Source organism: Desmodus rotundus, chromosome 4 (assembly GCF_022682495.2).
Source record: "Desmodus rotundus isolate HL8 chromosome 4, HLdesRot8A.1, whole genome shotgun sequence".
NCBI classification, from domain to species: Eukaryota; Metazoa; Chordata; class Mammalia; order Chiroptera; family Phyllostomidae; genus Desmodus; species Desmodus rotundus.
The window spans coordinates 83,864,182-83,888,276 of NC_071390.1; the positions used below are offsets into that span (position 1 = coordinate 83,864,182).

General features: G+C 41.0%; 1 protein-coding gene across 7 annotated transcripts in view; it reads right to left on the reverse strand.

Annotated features, from left to right (window-relative positions):
• Window positions 1–24,095, reverse strand: part of LOC112317785 (broad substrate specificity ATP-binding cassette transporter ABCG2) — a 131,018-nt gene that overhangs the window by 2,624 nt on the left and 104,299 nt on the right. For all 7 annotated transcript variants that reach the window (XM_053923258.2, XM_053923257.2, XM_053923256.2 and 4 more), the window contains exons 7-15: window positions 17,446–17,597; window positions 15,448–15,552; window positions 14,279–14,529; window positions 10,714–10,796; window positions 7,343–7,432; window positions 6,112–6,236; window positions 4,717–4,871; window positions 2,895–2,984; window positions 1,959–2,041 (exon numbers count right to left, since the gene is read on the reverse strand). In XM_053923258.2, coding sequence (XP_053779233.1) covers window positions 1,959–2,041; window positions 2,895–2,984; window positions 4,717–4,871; window positions 6,112–6,236; window positions 7,343–7,432; window positions 10,714–10,796; window positions 14,279–14,529; window positions 15,448–15,552; window positions 17,446–17,597 — 1,134 coding nt within the window. The remainder of the gene's footprint in view (window positions 1–1,958; window positions 2,042–2,894; window positions 2,985–4,716; window positions 4,872–6,111; window positions 6,237–7,342; window positions 7,433–10,713; window positions 10,797–14,278; window positions 14,530–15,447; window positions 15,553–17,445; window positions 17,598–24,095) is intronic.

Consider the following 24,095-nt stretch of genomic DNA (forward strand, 5'->3'; position numbering starts at 1 on the left):
CATTATACTTGTATGTTCCTCAGTTAAAGAACCCTGTAGATTACCAAGTCTTAAATAACTATCACTTCACATATAATAGGTAACAGTTAAAGAGTGTGCACAATTTTACTAGATACCGTGCTAAGCAACCTGCTTGTAACAGTTTAGTTAATCCTTAACACAACTCAAGAGGGTGGATATTATACACATTTAAGAGATAAAGAGACTAAGATTTAAGGAACTTGGCCAAGTTCACAGTCACACTTTGAACCAAGGTGCTGTCCTCTCCTGATTCATTGGTTTACAAATCTATGATGCTGCTCTCTTCAAAAGGCAGAGACAGTTAGCAGTAATTTTCCACTTCCTCCCAAAGGGGAAAACCTCAGCTTTGACAGATGATGTCTAAGGCCCTTACCAATGCCATCAGAGCTCTTACAGAAGTCGGTACCCACGAATCAGCCATACAAAAGAAATGCAGGCTAAGAATTCTGAAAGTAGAAAAACAGGTGAGGAAGGGCTTCCTGACAGCTGCTCTCTGGCAGCTCTTGAGCCAAGACTGGAAGGTGCAGGCCCCTTGTGAGGTGGAGGCCTTAGTGGAAGCTGGAATAGAGCAGGTGGAGGACCGGCCACAGGTTAGATCAGCACCTGGTACTGAAAATACTGGCACAGCCAAAGGGATCATCTGCTACCATTTTTGTACGACTCATGGATTTTAGCAGCTCCAGAAAAAAAAAAAATTCACACCCAGATCAAAAGGGGGTGAATGGGCAGGATAAATAAACCTCTTCCTACCTAGAGGTTTCCTGGCAGTACAGTTGATCCTTGAACGATGCAAGGCACAGTCCAAAACCCACATGTAACCTTTGACTCCCCCAAAATTTAACTATCAATAGCCTACCGTGGAAGGAAACCTGACTCATATCAAAAACAGTCGATTATCACACATTTTATATGTTACATGTGTTATATGCTGTATTCTTACAATAAAGTAAGCTAAAAAAGAAAATGTTAAGAAAACTATAAGGAAGAAAAATAGATTTACAGCATTTATTGAAAAAAATAATCCCTGTGTAAGTGGACCTGCACAGTTGTTACCTGTGTTGATTAAGAACCAACCGTACTTCAAAACAGCAATTTGCGCCATTATTCAGCATTATTTCTGCTCACTTGAATGGTTGTGAGATTTAGAATACCAGAATTCTCTTCTCTCTCATTAATTAATGTATCAAAATCAAACCATTGTCAACAGTCATTGAAAAGGAAAGCATCATTTTATAAAGCAACATCCTCTAATTTTATTAAAATCTGTCTTTCTATTTTATTAACATTACCACCCCCCCAAAGTGGGATTTTCCTCTCAGCTTACTGAAATATGTGTTCCTTTCTGTAGAAGATACATCCTTCCATAGGCACTATTTCAAGTCAATTTAAAAACAAAATAAAAACTGTGCACTTTGATTTCATGATGCCTCTGAAACTTAGGAGGAAGAGACAAGTGCCGGGACTGTGGGAGGAAAAGCTTCACTCCCTTTCCAGTTCTGCTGCCCTTACTCCTGGCCATGGGCTGGGCTCACAGGATGCCATAAGTTGATGGGTCCATACACTTTACATGATCCAGCAGTGCAGATACTATAAGGTCTTTCTAAAATATCAAAACACCTATTTTGAAAGACCAATGTTCTGAAAATCATCTCACACCCATAAGCAAAACAACAAAAGGATCTTTTATAAATAATTCAAAAAACAGCACATAAGAAACCTTTCTCCAATATAAATACAATTTTGACTATAGTAAATATCTAGGAGTTGTACCATAATTTCATATGCATTAGTGGATAACAACCCAGTTTACAGGTAAGGAAATTAAGTCTCAGAGAAGTCAGTGTCCTGAAAAGGACTCATACCATCTCTAAGCCCGGCAGCCTTTCTCCACCAACACACAGAAAGCAAACCCATTAGGACGCTGAATGCAAACGTACATTGCAAAGCTACAGGTATCATTTCCTGTTACACTGAGCCCTGGGCAGAAGTTTTGTCCCAAAAATTCATTATGCTGCAAAGCCTGTAACACAAGGGGGAGCAAGCAAAGTAAAGAGTTTTAATTTCAAAGTTTCCAAAGAATTATCATGAGATCATCATGCTACTGTAATGTTTATTGTATTTCTGAAAACAAACTAGTCTTCAAATTCACAGTCTTTGTCACACAAAAGCAATTAAAGTGATTTTTCCTGGCATTCAAGAGAAATGGAGGAGGGATTTTGAATTCTTACAAAGAAAACTATTTTGCCAAGAGTCCTCTGGCTATATGACAACACAGTATTTTCCTCCTTGTCTCCTCAATGTTATAAACCTATCAACACTATCATGAAAATGATACCATGGTACTCAACGACTATTGGTAATTTATGGTAACATATTTTATACGGTTCTTTTTTTTTTAATCAAACCCAGTTATAATTCTTGGAAATAAGAAACTGAGTTATACTATTTTAAGACACAGTTTTCTTTATAGTTGATTATAGTCTAAAGCCAATAGTGGCTATGATATTATATGGTCTCCATTTTTCTTCTAATTTAACTTTCAATATAAAATTTGTAGTCTAGGCTCCCATCCTGTCATATATTTCCTTGTTGAGCTGAAACCAACTACATTTTTTACATCAGTTGGTGAATCTTCCTCCTTAACTGTATCTCCCCACCCCTCACCTCCCTCACACAACAATGTAACAGAGCACTAGTGATTATGAAGTTCACCCACAACTTAACAGGAAACTGTCCTTCACTGCTCCTGAAAGGACAGTCCTAGGAGACCTCCACAGCTCATGTCTGGGGACATGAGACAGTCAGGCTCTACTCTGGTTGCTCCTAGCGTGGGAACAGTAGGCTAGTCACAGGGACAGAAGAGAAGAACTTACCACATAGCCATATCGAGGAATGCTCAGGTACTGAAGCCACGAGAGCCAAGGTGCAATGGTCCGGAGATTGACCAACAGCCCTGAAAAAATCTACACAGAGCAAATGCAACATCAGAACGGTGGAGTGATTCCATGAAGAATTCTGGAGGTTACCCTCTCTAAGTCCCTACAACCTTATAAACATTTCTGCTAAGACCGACTCTTTCTTGAAGCTCCTTCCACTACTCCAAAGACTTACCACATCTTCTTTGCATGTGTATTCCTCTCTACAGCTGAGGCTGTTTGTGCTTTTAAAGGAATGACAGTATACCTATATTTCATTTAATCAGGAGATCCTTAATTGTCAAGGCTTTTACTTCGTCTGTGATGGCACCCAGCGGAAGGTCCGTAGTCCTGACTGTTCTAATGCTGCAACCACTACCTGTTCCCACCAACAGACACACACGATGCATCCTGAGTACCCCACGCCCCTCCGTACTTCCATAACACGGTAGGTGCTGTTATTGACAAGCGTTTGCATTCTGTCTCCGCATGAGTTTAGGAATAATTTGGGGTTCAGAATGCATGCCTAAAATGGCCCAAAGCCTGGACCTAATGTGGCAAACTGCAGCATAACATATGGCCAATACCTTCATTTAAAGCGACCAAAGTCAGTATTGTCATGGAGAGCCCAGGAAGGACCGCTCCAGCAAGATGTGGCTACATAAGAGGAGGTTCCTACAAAATGCCCCCAGCTGGCCCTCGCCCTGTGGGGATGGGCACAACAGTGACAATGATGCTGTGGGAGTGCATATTTCCAATCTAATAAAGTGTTCACGTGTAACATCTCTCAGTGATATATGGTTATACATGTGTTTCCAAAGCTCTCTATATAAGCCATTAATTAATAACAAATCAAAGGATCTAATGTGTCAAATGAAACATTTTTATATATTGAAGGACATTTTATTTATTGGATGACATTACTGGAAACATATGCAAGGTTTATCACTTTCACAATAATGTTCAGATAGGTCGTTTTCAATGGCAAGAGTGTGCTATTTACAAACTTTTAAATACATCTACTCCTAAAAGATATATATAGTAAGTAAATAGGCTAAGTATCCCTGTTTATTTGAATGTGCTAACTGGGTCCTTCACCTGTTCATTCATCTATGTGCGTGCAAGATTCCGGGACATGGGAGAACAAGGTTAGATAACCATTAAAAAAAAAGTAATCAGAAATATACTGATGTAAGGGAATGTCGAGAATCCAGAAAGGAGGGGACCTAGTACTGTGTGGACTTTGGAATATTTCCCTATTTTTAAAACAATCCATTTCATAATATAGGAGGACCCCATGCCACATACGGTTCTGTCTCCCGTGGAGCTCAGTCTTTCCCTTGGAAAGTATTTGATCCAAACAAACCATCTCAGCTGCTGAGTAAATAAGCCAGCAGTTCTCCAACCCCAGCATGGAAGCCAGGCAACCAACCTGTCATTTCTAAAGGCAGTCTTTCAGTTGAAATATTTCTGATTTTGAACTTCCCAGTCACCAAGGTTTCACTGTAGGCCACCAAGAAGCATCTTTGAAACTCTCACATGTAACAACATGTTAACTAAAGTGATAGTAATCACATCAGAACAGTAGCAAAAAAGGCTGGGGAAGGTAGAGAAGAAGCTGGTACACTCTCTCATATAAGCCATCTTTTAACAGATGGCTTCCTTAAAGCTAAGAGTCCCATTGAAAGGATCCTCAAAGCAGGTTTCCCCTGACAGGGGAACTTGCCGGAATGAAAGAGGGGAAATAACCACTTCTCAGAGAAACACAGTTCCCACTCACCATCATAAACACAAAGGAGATGGTCATGAGCAGCGTTGCTATGGACACCACACTCTGACCTGCTGCTATGGCCAGGGCCATAGAACTGGCCGAATAAGCCACCATCATAAGGGTGAACATCATGATGAAGAAGGACTCCACCGCTGGCTTCAATCCTTAGGGAGAGAAGAGGAGATTAATCCAACCACCTAGGTCACTGTGCGTCTGGGATTCATGGTTTATTGTGCAAATATTTTAAGAAACAATTACCAGAATGAAAACTTCACCCTCTATCCAACCACCCTGAGTCACCAATTTCATTGTGCCCCACATGACTGCATAGAATTATTCAGTTTTCTGGTTTACACTACTGCACGAGCACTTTGTCATGTAACACCTGTGCTCCTTGTTGTGTATTATTAACAGTTGCTGGGGGCCTGGGATGAGGGCTGGAGGCTACACATTGCCTGGACTTCTGCTGCCTTCTCCCTGAGAAGGACACTTGTCAAGAGCACATTCTTTTCACCCAGGCAGCCCCACTTTACTCACTGTTTGCTCTAACTGGGGGAGTGAGGAAACTGGGGATATCAGGATGACGCAGCACTTTCACTATCTGAGGGAGGGTCTGCAGAATGCAGGTCCCTAGACAGAGTACCATAGAGCTGGGGATTCAGGAAACACCTTCTACACTATAATGGCGTACTATTCCACGTCACACACTCTGAAGAGTTTGGGACAGCCGTAGGAACACTAGTCAGGAGCCTGAGGATCCAGGCTGTATGCCTAATTCTTTAAGACACATCCCTCCTTTGTAAAATGGGAGTTGAAACTCAATCAGTGTGTCTTCTCCTATGGTGCTTTGCCAAAATTATATATATTACTAGTGTCCGTGTCCGTGTGTACAGTGAAATATATGTAAATTCCGAGGCAGTGAGCCTGGGGAGAATCCTTAACACAATGCACACATGAATCTGTCTTCATGGACTAAAAATGTATTCTTACTAAAACAATAAACGCCAAAAGTTGCTATCTTTCAGTTTGTATACCTGTGTGTATACAGATACACACACATACACATATACACATAAGAACATAAATATATAGGTAATAAATATCACAGCTCCGGCCCCTCCATCAAAGTCTTAATCACTTATGAATTCTTTGCATGTCTGTATATGACACAAGCCATCACTGAGTAACGTATCATTTTATGAAAGGTATAAACATTGGCGTGGGAAAGTCTTGACATAAATGTGCTCGGAGAACAGTTATTTCGGAGTGGACACAACAGACAGCGGCTTCCTTATCTCATGGTTTGTTTTACAACTTTGAGAACCAAAAACATTCTTGCAAAAAGAAATCAACCTCCCCTCACATCCAACACGACAGACAGGTACTTTTTGTCTTATTGCTTACCTAACAAGAAGTAGGTTATACAAGTAAATATAATACTTGGTAACATCCTCATGGGTAGTAAATCAGATAACAGTTTCCCAAAGAAATAAGATGACACTCTGTAGTATCCACTGATATATTCATGCCTAAAAAAACAAAAATTCATACCCCGCAGCCCACATGAGTTGAGGAAGGCACAGACCCGGTGATTAAGCCACTTGCTCCAGAGATCTGCTGCCACCAGGGGTCTGTCAACTGCAGCTTCCACATCCCCCAGGTTAACCCACCACCCTCACCCAGTCAGCAGCAGGCACCATCTCAGGGGCTCGCCTCCCCTGATACATCACTCCCGCCCTGCTCTGTGCAATGACCCCTCTTCTCACTGTAGAATTCCCCCCTAAGGCTGCCCACTTTGCCCTCGGAACCTCCACTCCAGGTGAACGCATTCTCAATCTCCTCCCTCCCCTCCAACACTGGATTTCCTTGAAAGGCAGCACCTCCGCAGCTGATCTCAGCAAAGTCACAGGGGCTTTGCTTTCTCCCACTTCTGATTATGAAGGTGGTGCTATTCCTGATACCCCCAGTGCAGCCCAGGATCACTAAGCTCTTTTCACTTCTTCTGTTCCAGTGATGGAAAAACAACATGGCACATCTGCCTTCAGTAATCGTGCCTCCCAACTGTAGACCCCTGTCAGCCATCAAATCCTCTCTTCTCCCCAGGGAGGACCTAGATCCCTCCTCTTCCTGACATCCTCCTCCTGTGACTCCCAACTCTGCCACCAGCGTCTTCATCCTCTCCCTCTGTAACGACTGCTTTCCTCAAGCACGTACACATGGGAACATCTCCTCCAACTTTGAAAACATGAAACCAAACCAGCCCGCACTTTATTTCAGGCTTCCTTCTGGCTCTTTCCATTCTCCCTTCCATTGAGGGATAAGCTTGGTCTATATTCTTTGTCAACTTTACATCCTCACTTTCAGTTTAGGGTTTAACTTAGTTCTTTTTCTCTCTAAGCCCTCAAAACTTTTTATGTGAAGCTCGTCATGACTTCTTAGTTGCTACAACAAAAGCTCCTTTTCAGCCTCTATTGCTTGCATTCCCCGCACCATTTGCATCTGAGGCTATGCCCTAATCTTGAAAGTCCTTTTGCCTTGGTCACAGGCCCCTTATGCTCATGATTCCCCTCCCATTGGTCTGACCAAGTAACCCTGACCCTGGACAGCCCCCTTCCCGAAACAGAGACACGCTTACATAAAGAGCTTCTTCTCAACCACGAAGAGCTCCACGGATGATATACTACTGAAACACTGGTTGGTTGTCAGGAAGAAGAGCACCCCAGCTCTGCAATGAGAGAAGACAACAAAAGCACCGCAATCAATCAAACATTCTTAGATCCATCTTCTACCTGCAATACTCTTTCCTCAAGTGATATCTTATGACATTGAACAAGTGTTCAGGTTAAAATACTGAGGGGAGGGAAGTACAAGCCCCCTCGGGTCTCTCCCCATCCCAGTGTCTCCCCAGTGGGGCCCCTGGGACTCCATATGGCACAGGTTGAAATTCACGGTCCTGGGTTGCCATGGATTGAACTGCTCCCATAGGGATGTTGAAACCCTACCATTCAATGTGAAGGTATTTGCAGGTAGCATCTTTGGGAGGAAGTTAAGTTTAGATGAGGTCATGGGGGTGGGGCCCTCATGATGGGATCAGTGTCTGAAGACAAGGAAGAGATGTCAGGGCTCCCTCTGTGCCACGTGAGGTCTCAGCAGGGAGCAGAAAGCCCGAGAGGGCCACTTCAGAACCCAGCATGGTGGCACCCACTTCTTCCAAATTGTAAGAAATAGATATGTGTTGTTTAAGCCATCCAGTCTGCGGTTGTTATGGCAGCCAAAGTGATGATTACAAAGGTCATAAAAATGCCACCACCTTTAATTTTAACTAAAGAAAACACAAATATCATCCTAATGCATGAACAGAGAAGTAGTCAAAACCTGCAAAGGTTAGAAACCTCTCTTAGCCAGTTTGTCACAGTTGAGTAAAGAAAGAAGTAAGACAGGAGGGGACCAAGTGAAAGAGAGTGGAGGGAAAGCACCACCGACACCTCATTATGCACATTCATCTCACAGTCATGAGAAGAACCTCGTGTTGTCCTTGACAACCCGCTGCCAACGTGGCTTCCTGTGCGCTCAACAGGAAAGCAAATCACACTTCTAAAGGAACAAATACCATATGATCTCACCTTTAACTGGAACATAATCAACAAAAGAAAAAAGCAAACAAAAAATAACCAGAGACATTGAAATTAAGAACAATGTAACAATAGCCAGAGGGGAGTGGGGAGGGGATAGTGGGGAGAGGGTTTACCGGAGCTACTATAAAGGACACTTGGACAAAATGAAGGGGGAGGGTGGGGGAGGGAGGTGGGATTGGCTGGGGTGGGGTGGAGTAATGGAGAGAAAATGCAGACAACTGTAATTGAATAACAATAAAAATTTTTTAAAAATTTTTTTAAAAAAGGAAAATTAACTTGTGCACGTTTAAGAAGAGGAAGACTATTAACGCTTCCCTCTCAGTAAAATAAGGTCTGAAAAGAAAGTACTCAGTTCACCTGCACTTCGATGGAACAGTCCATTTTACGAAAGCATGCCAGCATCCCCAAACAGTGTGCACTTCCCTGCACAACCACACAATTTAATTGACATTGAGGACTGAGTGGAAACTAAGAGATGAAGTAGTACATTATTTAAATGACACAAAATTAAGAGAGCATTTTAAAAAATGTAAACCTAAGTGTACAAGCCCCAAAGCCCATAGACAATAAGTAATTGTTTTTAACACCAAAATAATAATAAAAATAATAATCAATAACTTAGGCAACAGGCTATATTAAAAGTAAATGTTTACAAAAGAAAGAAGCAAATAAAAGTTTTTTTAAACAAATGTTTATATAATCATAAATAATTGAAAATGGCCAGGCAACATTCAGCTCAACTTGCTGTTTTAAATCTGACAGTCCAACAGTGTTCAGTATGATATGAAACTAGTAGACACTGAATTGCCTTTTAAATTATAAGAATTTATTTTACACTACTAAATATTTCTTGCTAGAGAATTTAACATATTCATTTGTTCATTTTTATTTATTTATTTTTGACCAATTTTAGAGAAAGACAGAGGAAGGGAGAAAGAAAGAGAGAGAGAAATCGATTTGCTGTTCCACTTATTCATACATTTACTGCTTCATTCTTCTCTGTGCCCTGATTGGACATCAAAAGTGCAACTTTGGTGTGGATATCGGTATATGGGGACGATGCTCTAAAAAATGGAGCTGCCTGGCCAGGGAGAATTTAAAGTATTCTAATTCTTTTCAAGGTAGTACTCCATGTTACAATTACAAAAAAAAACCAAAACAGTCCCATCTACCTCCTCACATCAAACAAATCAAAAAAATAGAAAGGCAAGTAACTCTAACTGACATGCAACAAAATAAAAATAGATAAACTGGACTATGTGTGTCAAAGAACACTCCCAACATAGTGAAAAGACAACCCACAGAATGACAGAAAATATCTGTAAATTTGTATCTGATAATATGTGCCGTACACAAAGAACTCTTACAGTTCAACAATAAAAAATCCAGTTAAAAGGTAGTCAAAGAACTGGAATACACATTTCTCCAAAGAAGAGATATAAAAGGCCATTAACTACATGAAAAGATGTTCACCATGGCTAATCCCATTGCAAATCAAAGCCACAATGAGATACCAATTCATACCAAGTAGGGTGGCTGTTGGAAAGACAAACAGTAAGTGTTTCCCAGGCTGGGGAGAAACTTAACTTTGCTCCCTGCTTGGAGAAATGCAAACTGGTGCAGCTGCTACAGGAAAACAGGATGGAAGTTCATCAAAAACGATTAATAGAATGCCAAATTATTTGGTAACTCCACTTCTGGGTATAGATCCAAAAGAATTTAAAGCAGAGACTCAAGCAGATATATGCTTATACAAGCATGTTCATAACAGCAGTATTCCTAACAGGCAAAGGCGGAAGCAACCTAAGTGTCCATGAACAAATAAATGGATAAAGAAAATGTGGGCTATCCATACAATGGAATATTATTCAACCTTTAAAAGGAATAAATTCTGACACAGGCCACAGCATGGATGAACCGTGAAGATATTGTGCTAAGCGGAATATGCCAGTCCCCAAGGACAAATAATGTGTGATCCACTTACATGAGGCACCCCCAGCGGTCAAAGTCAGAGGCAGAAAGTACACGGTGGTTTCCAGCGGCAGGGCAAGGGGGATACAGGGACTCAGTTTGGAAATTTGAAAAATATTCCGGAGTTTATGTGGGTGCTGATGGTTGCACAACAATGGGAGTGTAATTAATACCACTGAGCTGCACACCTAACACTGGATAGGAGGGTAAATTTCATGTTCTGGGTATTTTACCACTATACACATCTGAAAAGTAACCCTTCCATTCACCTTCAATTCACTGACCTATCCTATGCCTCAGTTTTTCCTATACTTGTCTGAAATTCGTATTTTTAATAAATTTTCCTAACTTTGAAAAAAGTAATAGCACTTTCTCAAAGTCAAGATCCAAATGCACTTACCTATTCTGGATTCCTGTAGGATCATTTTTCAGGTCATAGAAAATGGCACCAATAACCAGTCCCAGGATGACTGTTACAATTACCTTTTCAAATAGAAAAAAAATAAAGGAGTTTCAACTAAAGGTAAAAACTTTATACACCATTTATTGTTACAATAAGCAAATCATTCCACTGAGGTAGATACTTTGAAAGACTTGGCCAAAGTCCGTGGGAAAATATAAAACAGTGCATGCTACTAGACTGCCCTCTAAATTAGAATAAAAATCAGTTTATGTGTGTGCTGGGGAGACTGAAGGAGAACGAAGCAGACTGCTGGAAAAGCTAAGATGCCTCCCAGGCCTTCCCAGGCACTGCCAGTTCACGCCCCGTTGGGGCCTCTGGGCCTGGGAATGCCAGATAGAGTGGAGAACAGCGCAGTGTCTAGCAGAGCCCTTGGGGGAGTAAAATAAAGTCAAGTGACTCAGAATTGTATTTAAATATAAGAAAAAAGAAACAGTAATAAAAATGTTAGCTATCCCACCATGTACCTTGGAATCTTCAAAATTAAAGTTAAAAAAAATTGGACACTCCCAATGCTTTGTTTATTTTGCATTCGAACTTGATATCTGACACTTAACAGATTATCAGTATTATCCTTAGGATGTTTCTTAAAGATTTCAAAATTCTGAAAGTATTTCCAAAGTCACCTTTCAAACATATTGATAAAATAATTAATCCTGCAATATTGTTGTATTTTTACAAGGTGCTTTTATGTTATTCCTTCTTGTATTTGAAAAAAAGCAGACAAACACTGTATAGGAGATGCCGTCTATGTATCTGGCCTCTGTTCTGAACAGAAAAAAATAAAAACAAAAAATTCCCTAATATGTGACTGCATCTTTGTTCAAATGTGTTTACCAACATTTCTCAAGGTGAGCTTTGAGGGATGTTTATGGCCATCACTACCAAAATTAATCCATAGTCAAATGTTTAATATACTAATAGAAACAATGAATCTCCAAGAGATATGATGTTTTCCAAATTGATTCGATCAGAAAACAGGTAGCACATTAAATGAACATTAACTCTTCTTAAACAGACAATCTATTCAGTCCAAGATCTTCCAAATATAACCTTTTGTTAAATGCATTGTCACAAGCAGTCCGATTCAAGTAATGATTAGTTCAAACCTCAGCACAGCTATAAAACTGCAGATAACAAGATTTATCATCAGGAAGCCATAAAACATTTCTTAAAAATATATTTTATTGATTATGCTATTACAGTTGTCCCATTTCTTTCTCCCTTTTATTCCCCTCCCCCTGCACCCCTCCCCAGCATTTCCCACCTTAGTCCATGTCCATGGGTCGTACATATAAGTTCTTTGGCTTCTCCATTTCCCATACTATTCTTACCCTCCTTACCCTGTCTTTTTTGTACCTATCAATTATGCTTCTTATTCCCTGTACCTTTTTCCCCTTTCTCCCCATTTCCCCTCCCCACTGATAACCCTCCATGTTATCTCCATTCCTGGGATACTGTTCCTGTTCTAGTTGTTTGCTTAGTTTGTTTTTGTTTAGGTTCAGTGTTGATAGTTCTGTGTTCGAGGACCCCGTGGGCCCTTCCCATGGACTCTCCTGTGAGACTGGGTGTTTCTTCAACACTCCAATCCCCACAGGTTTTTACAGCCAGAGATTTTGAGGCTTTCTTTTCTCACACTGGAACCCTGAGTTGCATGGTCTGTCTCACTCCCCAGTTGTACCTCTCAGTTTATCTGCATGTGAACGTGGGACCACCAAGTCTGCCAGCATCTTCCTCATAGCCCGGCTGCCCTTCTCTGCCTCTCCTACCAGTCTGGATGAATGTTTCTTCTTTAACCCCTTGCTTGGAAGACTTTCACAGTTCGGTTTTCTGGCAGTTCTGCTTGGTTTTTGTTTTTAAATTGGTTGTTATCCTTCTTTTGGTTCTGCAAGGAAGTGAAGTATATCTACCTATGCCTCCATCTTGGCCAGTAGCCACCATAAAATATTTTAATAGATATTACATGTTCAAACATTTAGAGAAGCAAAAGACATACAGTCAAGTTTAAAAACCCAAAACTGGTAAGCTTTGGCCCACAGGCCAAATAGGGCCTGTCACCTATTTCTACACTACACCTATCACACTACAGAATGAAGTCCATTACACTGTCTCACTGGTGACCAGTGGGCAACCAGGTTGACCTGATTCACCACACTTGTTTCCAAATGACATCAAATCCACTCTAAAAGAATAAAAATTTACCCTTGATAGATGGTACACAGAAGTGCTCATATTCTGACAGAAATGCCAAATTACAGTTACCAAAAATATCTAAAGCAATTAGCAGTGAATCTTAAAGAAGGATCCAGGCTTTCAGTATTAACACTTAGAAGGCAACACTACTGAAGTATGAAAATTATGCTATGCATGTTAATATGTCAGTAATGGTTCATCAGAGCCAACTATGGGTCATCTTTTAGAAGTCAACAGAAATTCAATGACTGGTAATAAAATTAACAAAAAAAACTGTCTAAATGTGTTTTCTTAGAAATGATGGACCAACACACTGAAAATACCAGGGTTTTGTATGACAGGGAGCTTGAGAAAAACAAAGAACCATAAGGGAGTAATAATCAACAACTCAACAACTCCAGCCCAAACAGGAAAAGCACATGATTTCATCTTAATGAGGAGAAATTTAATCTGAAAGTAGCAACAGCCTCACTGAGCACAAGTCAAGCTTGCTCACCACCTCTGTGTTCCTCGCAAACTGACTGTGGTGCCTGGTGTCTCTCAGAGCAGAACCCCCAAATGCGGAAGGTCAGAGATAAGGAATGGCCTTTGCACACAGGCTCTTCCCTCAGACAGCAGCAGCCTCTCCCACGCTCAGGTGCACTCACTGACAACCAGGTGAAGGCTTCCCTGACCACCTGACTTAAAATGCAAACCAACCCCTTTCCCTCTCTCCCACTTTCCCCTCTCATTTCCTTCTCTCTCTCTCTCTCTTCCTTTCTCTACTTCCCTGCTGAAAGTTTCCCCAAAGCCCATTTTTCCTTCTGCTACACTATACATTTTGTTTCTGTATGAATTTATCAACTGTCTCTCCTCATAAGAAAGTTTGTTCCAGAAGAGCAGGGATTTTTGCTTTTACTCATTTTGTTCACTGCTGTGTACAAGCTCCCCAATACAGCGCATGCTCAACGGGGACTTGTTGACTAAGTCAGGAAATGAACATGTGCAGCTACCAGAAAACCACAAACGTGATTTAAGAATTCTTTACTTCACCATTTTTGAATTTAAAAATTTCTGTACAAAAGTGATCTATTACAGCTTGTCGAAAGCAATAAAAATTTTTAATTAGGTAGTCCAAAAAACGCTCAAAAATTTTTCCTGTGTATAATAACTGTGTTTTATTTGTTCTATTGACTTTCTATATTCCAAATAGAGTAGGGATAAATAAATGGAAGGGTGGGTAGAAGATAACCATAACCATAAAATAGATTATATCAGAATCTAATGGTCACATGAACTTTCACAGCACAATTAGAAGAATCTGTCAGGTTACCTGAGCTATGGAGGCCTGGGGATTACCCAGCAAGTTTTTGAATGAACGCTTGGAGATCCATCTGATTTGATGGCAGAAGGAGGTGGCATAGGTGATCTCCTTGATGGCCCCACTCCTCTTCGTCTTCTGAACCTCTGAGAGTCGATCTAGTTCAACTTTCATTTCCCTGAAGAAGGCAGAGTTGATATAAAACTCAGCTAATTTTTCTATGAGTGGCTTATCTCTCTTGGAAGGCTCTTCAGTGTCCTTGGCTTTGGAATAAAAGTAGACAGAGGAAAATATTAATAAAATAACTGACTTGGCCATTTTTCTGAAACTCCCTCCTTAAATTCTTCCCTAACACTTAATTCTAACTTGAATATAAAAATTATTAGATCTGGCATTGCTTTACACACTAGAGAAAAAATACTCAGTTAGCCTGACTACTTCCATACCTGTATGAGTACTGCAGACCCACTGACCTTTCCCTAACGATAACATTTGTACCCTGGCTCTTTTAAAATAAATTTGCCAGAGGAAGTTGTAATTCTTAATAGAAAAACTTCATCCTTGCTTTTTACTATTTACAAATACATAGAGTTTTCTAAGTTTCTTATGTCAAAACACTACATTAAACCATGAGCCTATTTTTTAAGGTAAACTCCCCTTAGAACTGACACTATATTATAAATGATCATTTATAAATTAAATAAAAAATTCTTACAGCACAGACAAGAAAATCTGTGTTGACCGGTGCTATACACTAAATGTGTCCCCCCCAAATTCATATACTGAAACCCTATCTCCAAGTGATGGTAATTGAAAGTGGGGCCTCGGAGGAGTGATTAGGTCATGAGGGTGGAGCCCTTGTGAATGAGATTAGTGCCCTTATAAAAGAGGCCTCAAGAGCCTCCTCCCCACTTCCATCATGTGATGAGGCAGCAAGGAGAAAGTGGTGGTCCACCTATGAACCAGGAAGCAGTGACTCAACATATATAAAAATTTGTTGTTAAGTCACCTAGTCTGTGGTGTCTTTGTTACAGCAGCCTGAACAAAATAAGACACCTGGTGCCTGAGGGCAGCAGTAGTTCTATAAATTCCCAAAGCCACATTTCCATGAGCTACCACACTGCTCAACTCCAGGCAATTCAATTAGGCAGTAATCTGTGACTCTCGGCAGATGCACATACCTTCACCATCTTTGTCCTCTCTGTTTAACAGCACAGCAGAGGAGTCTCCATTAATGACATCGAGGAAGAAGTCTGCAGGGTTATTATAGGGCTCACAGTGGTGACCTTCAAAAAAAGGCAACTTAGGTACAAAAACAGGATGGTCTTAGAAAATAAAGACTCATTTCAAGGGGTGAGGGAGATGAGGCTGGGAGAGACAGAATCTAATGACTTCTCCCTCTCTTCTTTCTCTCTTCGGCCCTCACTCACTCTTTTTATATATTTCAATCACACAATATGTCAACAATACTGTCTCTTGGCAAAAATCATACTCCAAGCCAACCTTGAACTCTCAGAAAGCCTTACCTGACATAATTCAGGAGACCTGAAACAACTATCAGTATGCTCTGGTGCTTATGAGCATGTCTTCAAAAAAATAAACATCAGTCCAAGAAAAAAAAAAGTTGAAAAAAAAAAAGAGCTGTAGGTAGAATTAAAACTCCTAAAAGCAAGGTAACAAGCAAAGTCAGGCGGGGTGTGTTCTGTTCTCTGGGTTCACCTAGAGGCTGCCAGAATACCAGTACCCTCTCTAGCAATGATTACTCCTCCACCTATTAAATTAAGGTTCACATTATCATCTCTTACGCCGCTATAGTTCCAATAGAGAACAAATCACCAGGGCAGCATTATTAAGAGAAAGTGACCAGCATGGCACACCTGAACGCTTTACCTTCACTTCTGCCTGGTCATCTGAACTCAACTTGGCCTATAATTTGACTCTTAGATTCATCCCCCCTAGACTCCACAGACCCAGGTGTGTTAAATGACAGAAATTAAACAAAAACAAATTTTCAAAGATAGCTAGTGCCCTGGCCAGGTGGCTCAGTTGGTTAGAGCTTCATCCCAACACCACAAAGTTGTGGTATTCAGTCCCCAGTCAGGGCATCAAGGCATGTACAAGAATTAACCAATAAGCCCTGGCTACTGTGGCTCAGTGGACTGAGCACTGGGCTGTGAACCAAAAGCTCACTGATTCAATTCCCAGTCAGAGCACTTGCCTGGGCTGCAGACTAACTGGGGAGTTGGGAGCATGTGAGAGGCAACCAGTTGATGTTTCTGTTGCATGTCGATGTTTCTCTCTCTTTCTCCCTCCCTTCCCCTCTCTCTAAAAATAAATAAATAAAATCTTTTAAAAAAGAATCAACTAATGAATGCATAAATAAGTGGAACAACAAATTGATTTTCACTTTTTCTCTCTAAAAAAAAATCAATTAAAATATTGAAGATAGCTAGAAAATATTTTAAACTATATTTAGGGTCATGGAGTATCATCTATAAAAACATCCATATATCTGTAAAATACAGCAGACTGCATGAGCCATAAAAAAATAATTACACCTTTTCCTCTGAAATAGAACTAGGCAGCCCAGAACTGTTATGAATGTTGACCCACTGAAGTCAGACTCAGGACCAGCTTTCTGTTAACAGATAAGTCATTCATATCCACTCAAGGACTAAATCTGCAATCTAATGTTACTAGAAAATTAAGCAGCATTTCCATGAACCCTCAACACCAAGGCAGACCAATATCCCATGCAACAGAAAAAATAATAATACAGCCTTATCTGTTATGAGGCCAAGAAGACAAATGATGTGGGGTATTAGGCCTTTCCAAAACTGTTCAGTTAGACTAATAACTGATCATGAGGCCAATATATTTATTGAACTCTTAGGAAAAAGACACCAGAATTGAGAAGCAGAACAGATATGGGCCCAATAGAAATAGTCCTATGCATACACAGAGTAGGTGTGCATACTGAAATAGTACAAGAAAGAGTCCTAAACAACCAGCCAGGGTGCAAAATGAAGACGAATTCTAGCACCAAACTGACCGAGGGTCCTCTGGAGTGGTGGAACCCATAACATGACTACACAAAGCTCAAACAGCACTCCCATCCTCCTCTGCTCTCTTTTAGGACACTGTTAATGAAGCAGGAATGCACGAAAAGGCAGCCTCACCAGCTGATGCAAAGTACTCCAAAGCCTCTTGAGCAGGCCCATGGAACATTAGTCTTCCTGAGGCCAACAACGTGAGACTATCAAACAACTTGAAGATGGAAAAACGAGGCTGATGAATGGAGAAGATGATGGTTCGTCCACCTTTAGACATCCTAAGGTAAAGGTGAGAAAGTAATGAGTCATTACACATATGAATCTTGCACTTCTTAGCCAGAAAACAAACAGACATAAACAACTTTATTCCTGCCTTTGGATCATTTATTCCTACTTCAACTGGATTTTCTCTTACTAAATTCTCATCCTATGTCATCTCTCAGAGAGTATAGAGTACCTAAAGTCAATGCTCTTATGAAAAGACTATGGTTTTTTAAAGCATGACCATGAACAGTCCAGAATCAACCACAACATTAATTAAAAACAGATTCCTGGACAGTTATCCCAGACCTACTGAGTCTGGGAAGTCCGTATTAGCAAAAGTCACCCAGGTTACTTGTAAGTACACTCAATTTGTTTTGTTTTTTTGTTTTGTTTTTTAATTTTTATTGTTATTCAATTACAGTTGTATGCCTTTTCTCCCCATCCCTCCACCCCACCCCAGCTGAACCCACCTCCCTCCCCCACCTGCACCATCCCCTCCAATTTTGTCCATGTGCCCTTTATAATAGTTCCTGTAATCCCCTCTTCCCACTGTCCCCAACCCCCCCCCCCGCCCCCGGCCACTGCTAGACTGTTCCCAACCTCAATGTCTCTGGTTGTATTTTGTTTGCTTTTTTCTTCTATTGATTATGTTCCAGTTAAGGGTGAGATCATATGGTATTTGTCCCTCACCGCCTGGCTTATTTCACTTAGCATAATGCTCTCCAGTTCCATCCATGCTGTTGCAAAGGGTATAAGCTCCTTCTTTCTCTCTGCTGCGTAGAATTCCATTGTGTAAATATACCATAGTTTTTGGATCCACTCGTTTGCTGATGGGCACTTCGGTTGCTTCCAGTACTTGGCTATTGTAAATTGTGCTGCTATGAACATTGGGGTGCACAGGTTCTTTTGGATTGGTGTTCCAGGGCTCTTAGGGTATAATCCCAGCAGCGGAATTGCTGGGTCAAAGGGCAGTTCCATTTTTAGTTTTCTGAGGAAATTCCATACTGTTTTCCACAGTGGCCTCACCAGTCTGCATTCCCACCAACAGTGCACTAGGGTTCCCTTTTCTCCACATCCTCTCCAACATTGGTTTGTGGATTTGTTTATGTTGGCCACTCTGACTGGTGTGAGATGGTACCTCATTGTGGTTTTAATTTGCATCTCTCTGATGGCTAGTGATGCTGAGCATCTTTTCATATGTCTCTGGGCCCTCTGTATGTCTTCCTTGGAGAAGTGTCTGTTCAAGTCCTTTGTCCATTTTTTAATTGGGTTGTTTGTCTTCCTGGAGTGGAGTCGTGTGAGTTCTTTATATATTTTGGAGATCAGGCCCTTGTCTGAGGTATCATTGGCAAATATGTTTTCCCATTCTGTTGGTTCTCTTTGTAATTTGGTGCTGTTTTCTTTAGCCATGCAGAAGCTTTTTATTTTGATGAGGTCCCATTTGTTTATTCTTTCCTTTATGTCCCTTGCTTTAGGGGACATGTCTGTGAGGATGTTGCTGCGTGGAATGTCTGAGATTTTCCTGCCAATGTTTTCCTCGAGGACTTTTATGGTGTTACAACTTATATTTAAGTCTTTTATCCATCTTGAGTTTATTTTTGTGTATGGCTTAAGTTGGTGATCGAGTTTCATTTTTTTGCACGTAGCTGTCCAGATCTCCCAACACCATCTGTTGAAGAGGCTGTTTTTGCTCCATTTTATGCTCCTGCCTCCTTTGTCAAATATTAATTGACCGTAAAGACTTGAGGTAAGTACACTCAATTTGAGGACGTCTTATGACTAAATATTAACATAATGGTTCTATGCCCCATTCTCATTGACCAATGAAGTCTTCATGTCTTTAGGAAATGGTGTTCATTCTTCTGTCCTAATAATACATTTAACAATACTGAGTACTTACTATGTCTTTGTTAAATACTTTATAAATACCTGCATCTGAATTTTAGCAATATTGTTACAAGGCAGTCATAAAGCAACAGCATTACAACTTTTTATTTTACAGATAAGGTCTAGAGGGTAAGCAAGTGGCCCAAGTTGTTACCGTTGGTAAAGGCAGGGCTGGGATAGCAGGGCCCATGGCCAAAACATTGCTAAACCACCTCTACACAAGTTTTACTACTCATGAGTATAAGAAACAAAGTCTAAAATCACTGTTGAAAATGGTTATTGTTAAATATATTTCACGAGATGAATCACTTCAACTGAAGCATTTTCTAAAGCACCTATTATATGCTAGTCATGTGTATAAGTTTGTTCTGCCTCAAAGAGGATCAGGTCAGGAAACTAATCGTTTGAATACAATGTGGAATAGAAGTAGCTAAGGATCCTTTGTAAGCAAAATGGGAGACTATACTCCCAGTCTGAAGATGATATGAGATAGTGTGGCAAGGGGGCCGACAGGAATAAGCCACAAAGAAAGAGAAACAGTAGTCAGGGTGAAGGAACATGGAGAACCATGTGCGATGACAGGATCTGTTCAGGAAACTGTGTAGTTCAGTGTCATTGCAGAGTTGGGTTGAAGGGTGAAGAGAAGAGAAGCTAACAAATGAGTCTGCCTCAAAAAATCAGCCCATGATGAATCCCTTTGTTGAGAAGCTGGAACTTCACTCAGTGGGCAATAGGAGCCAGTGAAGGACTGGGAGCAGGGAAGGGGACTATTGTAAGAGCCACGCTGCTCCCAAGTCTGGACTGAGCACCAATGGCATCAGCATCAGTATCTCCCACCGCAGTGGAGAATCTTGGCCTCCACTGTGGAGCTGCAGAAGAAGAATCTGTATTTTAATGAGGCCCCAGCAGATTACTGTGCACGATGGAGCTTGGGTAAGAGCTCTCCATCATGAGGAAAGATGCTTGTGTGCTAACTAGTCCAAAATGTAGTAAAAGCATTTATAGTATTATCAATTCATTATTTTCTAATGAACACTGTCAACATAGTTACAAATGATTAAAAAAAATACCAGGGATATATTCTCTAAGTAAACTTGAACCCCAGACCCATTACTTGGCATCTTCATTTTATGTGCAATTGACACCTCAAACTTAAGAGGTCTAAATCCTCAGACATCTTCCCATAGCCACATTTCTTCTCATCCCAGCACAGGAGCTCGATTGCGAGAGCATGGGCATCGGAGGAAGCTGGGTAGTCATGGTGAGGGAGGGCCATATAAAGGCAGTATTTCTGGCATCTTTTAAAAAATATACGGGGCCAGGGAAGGGGAGGTTCCCAGGAATGGTGGGTACAGGGAATGGCCAAAGGGATTGGCTACACTACACAAATAAGTTCGCTGACTGTGCAAGTAAGCAAATATATGGAGATAATGAAAACCAAGTGTCTCACTGTCTGAAAAGTCACACACATGGGAAGGGTGAAGATGAAAAAGAACAATCACGTGTAAGTTTGGAATTGAAATGACTATAAACTCATGGAAAACTTCTTCACAGTAGAATGTGAACTAATATATGAGGAAAGAATGATGAAAATGGAAAATTGCCACTTGGCAACCAAATCACCACTGTGTCACACGAGTGGCCACAGGCAGCAGGGGTTAGTACAGGCTAACACTGGTGGGTGGGGCTTTGATGAGGAACAGGCTTTGGCATAATATCTGATTCTCTCCCCTGACTGAACACTAATCAATTACAAAGGGGAGCCTAGTCATTTCACAGCAGAGAAACCCAGCAGAAACAAACATGACCAGGCGATGACAGCTGACATCATCCACGGTGGGAGAAGTCAGAACCACAGAGCCCCTGATATTACACACCACGTACAGCACCTCTGTGTTGTCCCTGCCAAGAATTCATGGCCCGATCTCATCATGAAAAAACTTACTGGCGAGACCTAGGTTCGGGACCACCCTATGAAATGCACTCTCAAAGACCAGTGAGGAAGACTAAGGAACTGCTCAGGCTTAGAAAAGAGGATTTCTGGAGAGGATCCTGAGACAGAAAGGAAAAACAGACACTTCTGGGGCAGCTGCTGAGGTCTGGCTGGAGTCTATGGATCGGGTGGCAGTAATAGTATCAATGTGACTGCCTGGCTGGGCGGTGAATAAGGTGATAATGTACAAGGAGTTTCCTTATTTTTAGGAGTTACTCTCCAGAGTATTTAGAGGTGATAGGGAATAATGCTAAAAAAAATACTGATGTAGGTGTGGAGGAGGAAGAGGACAGAGGAAGAACAAAAACATTAAATACTGAAGAGTTTCGGAGTGTTGGTAAGGGGACGCAGGACTTCCTGGTATAAGTCTTGTATCTTTTCTGTAAGATTGAGACTTTTAAAAGATTAATGTAAAAAAAGATGTCAAAAAACTTAACTTTTCAAATTTCAATTCACACGATTGTCTCAGTCTTCTTTCTTGATAAAAGGAAATGCCATTCCCTTTACTCCATTCTCCCATTTCCCAGTCCCCCAACCTTAGAAGTCATCCTCTCAATACTCACACCCACATCCAATTCACACCCTAACCCTACTGGTCTGTCTGCAAAATAAATCCAGAAGGCACCCACTGTTTACCAGCTACTCCTACCATCTGGTCAAAGCCACAGTCATATCACAACTGAGCCACTATAACAGCCTTCTGGCTGGTTTCTTTTCACTCACCCTTGCCCAGCTGTACAGTTTGGGTATGTATTCCAGTGATGTTGAAACCAAGCATTGAAAAAAGAAAAAGTATATGTTTTTGAAGAGTCGGGCTTGCATTAAAAGGCTATTTGCAGGCCTTTATTTGAAAGCGTTCAAATGCTGTATGTCAGTAAAGTGCACCGTGTCCTGCAATGTTTATTATTTTTCATCAAAGAACTCACTGGTATGGAACAGGCAACGAGACGTAAGACAAAGGCGTGGCATATTCAGACTTAGTGCCTTCTGTCCCAACACAGCGACATGTCACCGCTGCCTCTCACAGTAGCCGGAGCGTGTCCGTGTGTGAAACGACACTGTGCTGGAGTGTGAGTCTGAGCCTTCTCTGAATCACTTTGTTTTCATTGGGTTCGTCAGACAGTTGTCATTGGAACATAAAGAATTACTTCATTCAACTTTAAGAACATTTCTATGTTTAGGCAATCTTAACTATACCGTAAATAAAACTGCTTTGCAATAGGTTTATTTCTTTTTGCTTTCATGCAATGTTCTTAAACATCTTTTGGTGGGTAAACATCACCATGCTCATTGATAAACCATTGGGTGTTGTTTTTAAATAGCAAATTTCTCATCATTTTATCCTGGGTCCGGAAAGGATGTGACTTCTAAAACAGCCACCATTAGGTTTCAAAAGCTGAAGTCCTAAAGCACGTGGGGAGACTGCTCTGCTAGACAGGGCATGCGCGGCGGTTGTGAGGAGACCAAGTCCTGGGAAGACATCCATTTTTCTTGTGTATTGAAATGTAGAATCATGGTATCTGTATGGCTGCTGGTAGGATTGTTTTTGTAATTCTTATTGTGGTATACACAGTATTGTCAGACAATTGAATAAAAACAGCTTTTCTAATGTAAGCGCTCTGAAAATGTTGATACTATATATGGGGGGGACTGAAAAAAAAAAGGAATTCCTTTATAAAAAATTCTATATTTATTTTTACAGGTTTAAACTTCAGCCACTTTCAAAGCACTCTCCATTTGATGCAATACACCTATCGAAACTTTTTCTACTGCTCAAAACAGTTTTTGAACTCGTCAATTTTGACGCCTTTTAGTGCTTCTGCTCTTTTTTGTTTCACCTCTTCTATACGGGCAAAAGATTTCCCTCTGAGGACTTTTTTCATCCAGGGAAACAAAAAAGGCATTTGGGGTGAGATTGGATGAATAGGGAGGGTGGGGCATGGGGGTCAGGCCTTGTTTTGGTCAAAAACTGCTTAACACTTAGTGCAGAGAGGGCAGGTGCGCTCATAAATCCCCCATCGTGATGTGGGCGAATCTGTTGAAAGAGTCTTCAAAAAAAAAAAGGATCCAATAAAGAGTAGTATTCTTACAAGAAGAGCAGATCAGGGCACACATACCAAGGGAATATGAAGTGAGGAAACAGAGAGAAGGTAGCTAAAAGCCAAGGAGAAAGGCTTCAGAAGGAACAATCCTGACACCACCTTGATCCTGGACCCCTGGTCTATAAGACTGAAAAAATGAATTTCTGTTGCTTAAACCACCCACTCTGTGGTGCTATGTTAAGCAGCTGAAGCACACTAATTCCCTCACCAACTCGCCACTCACCTTAGGTCACTGGGTTGTAGTCCCCCTGGCCTCCTGAGTTCCAAACACATTACTCACAGTCAGCTTCAGGGCCACTGGCTGTTCCCTCCAACAGGAACTCTCTTCCCCCGGGAACCCAGGTCCCACTCAAAGCTCAAATGGCACATCACTGAGGTCTTCCCTGACCATCCTTCTATGCAATATGGTACCCCCCCACCCCATCACATCGGTCTTCCCTATACTCTTATCCTGCTTCGTTCTTCTTCAAACACTTATACTTGTCGATTGTTCCCCTCCGAAATGAAAACGAAGAAATGTGTGTGTGTAC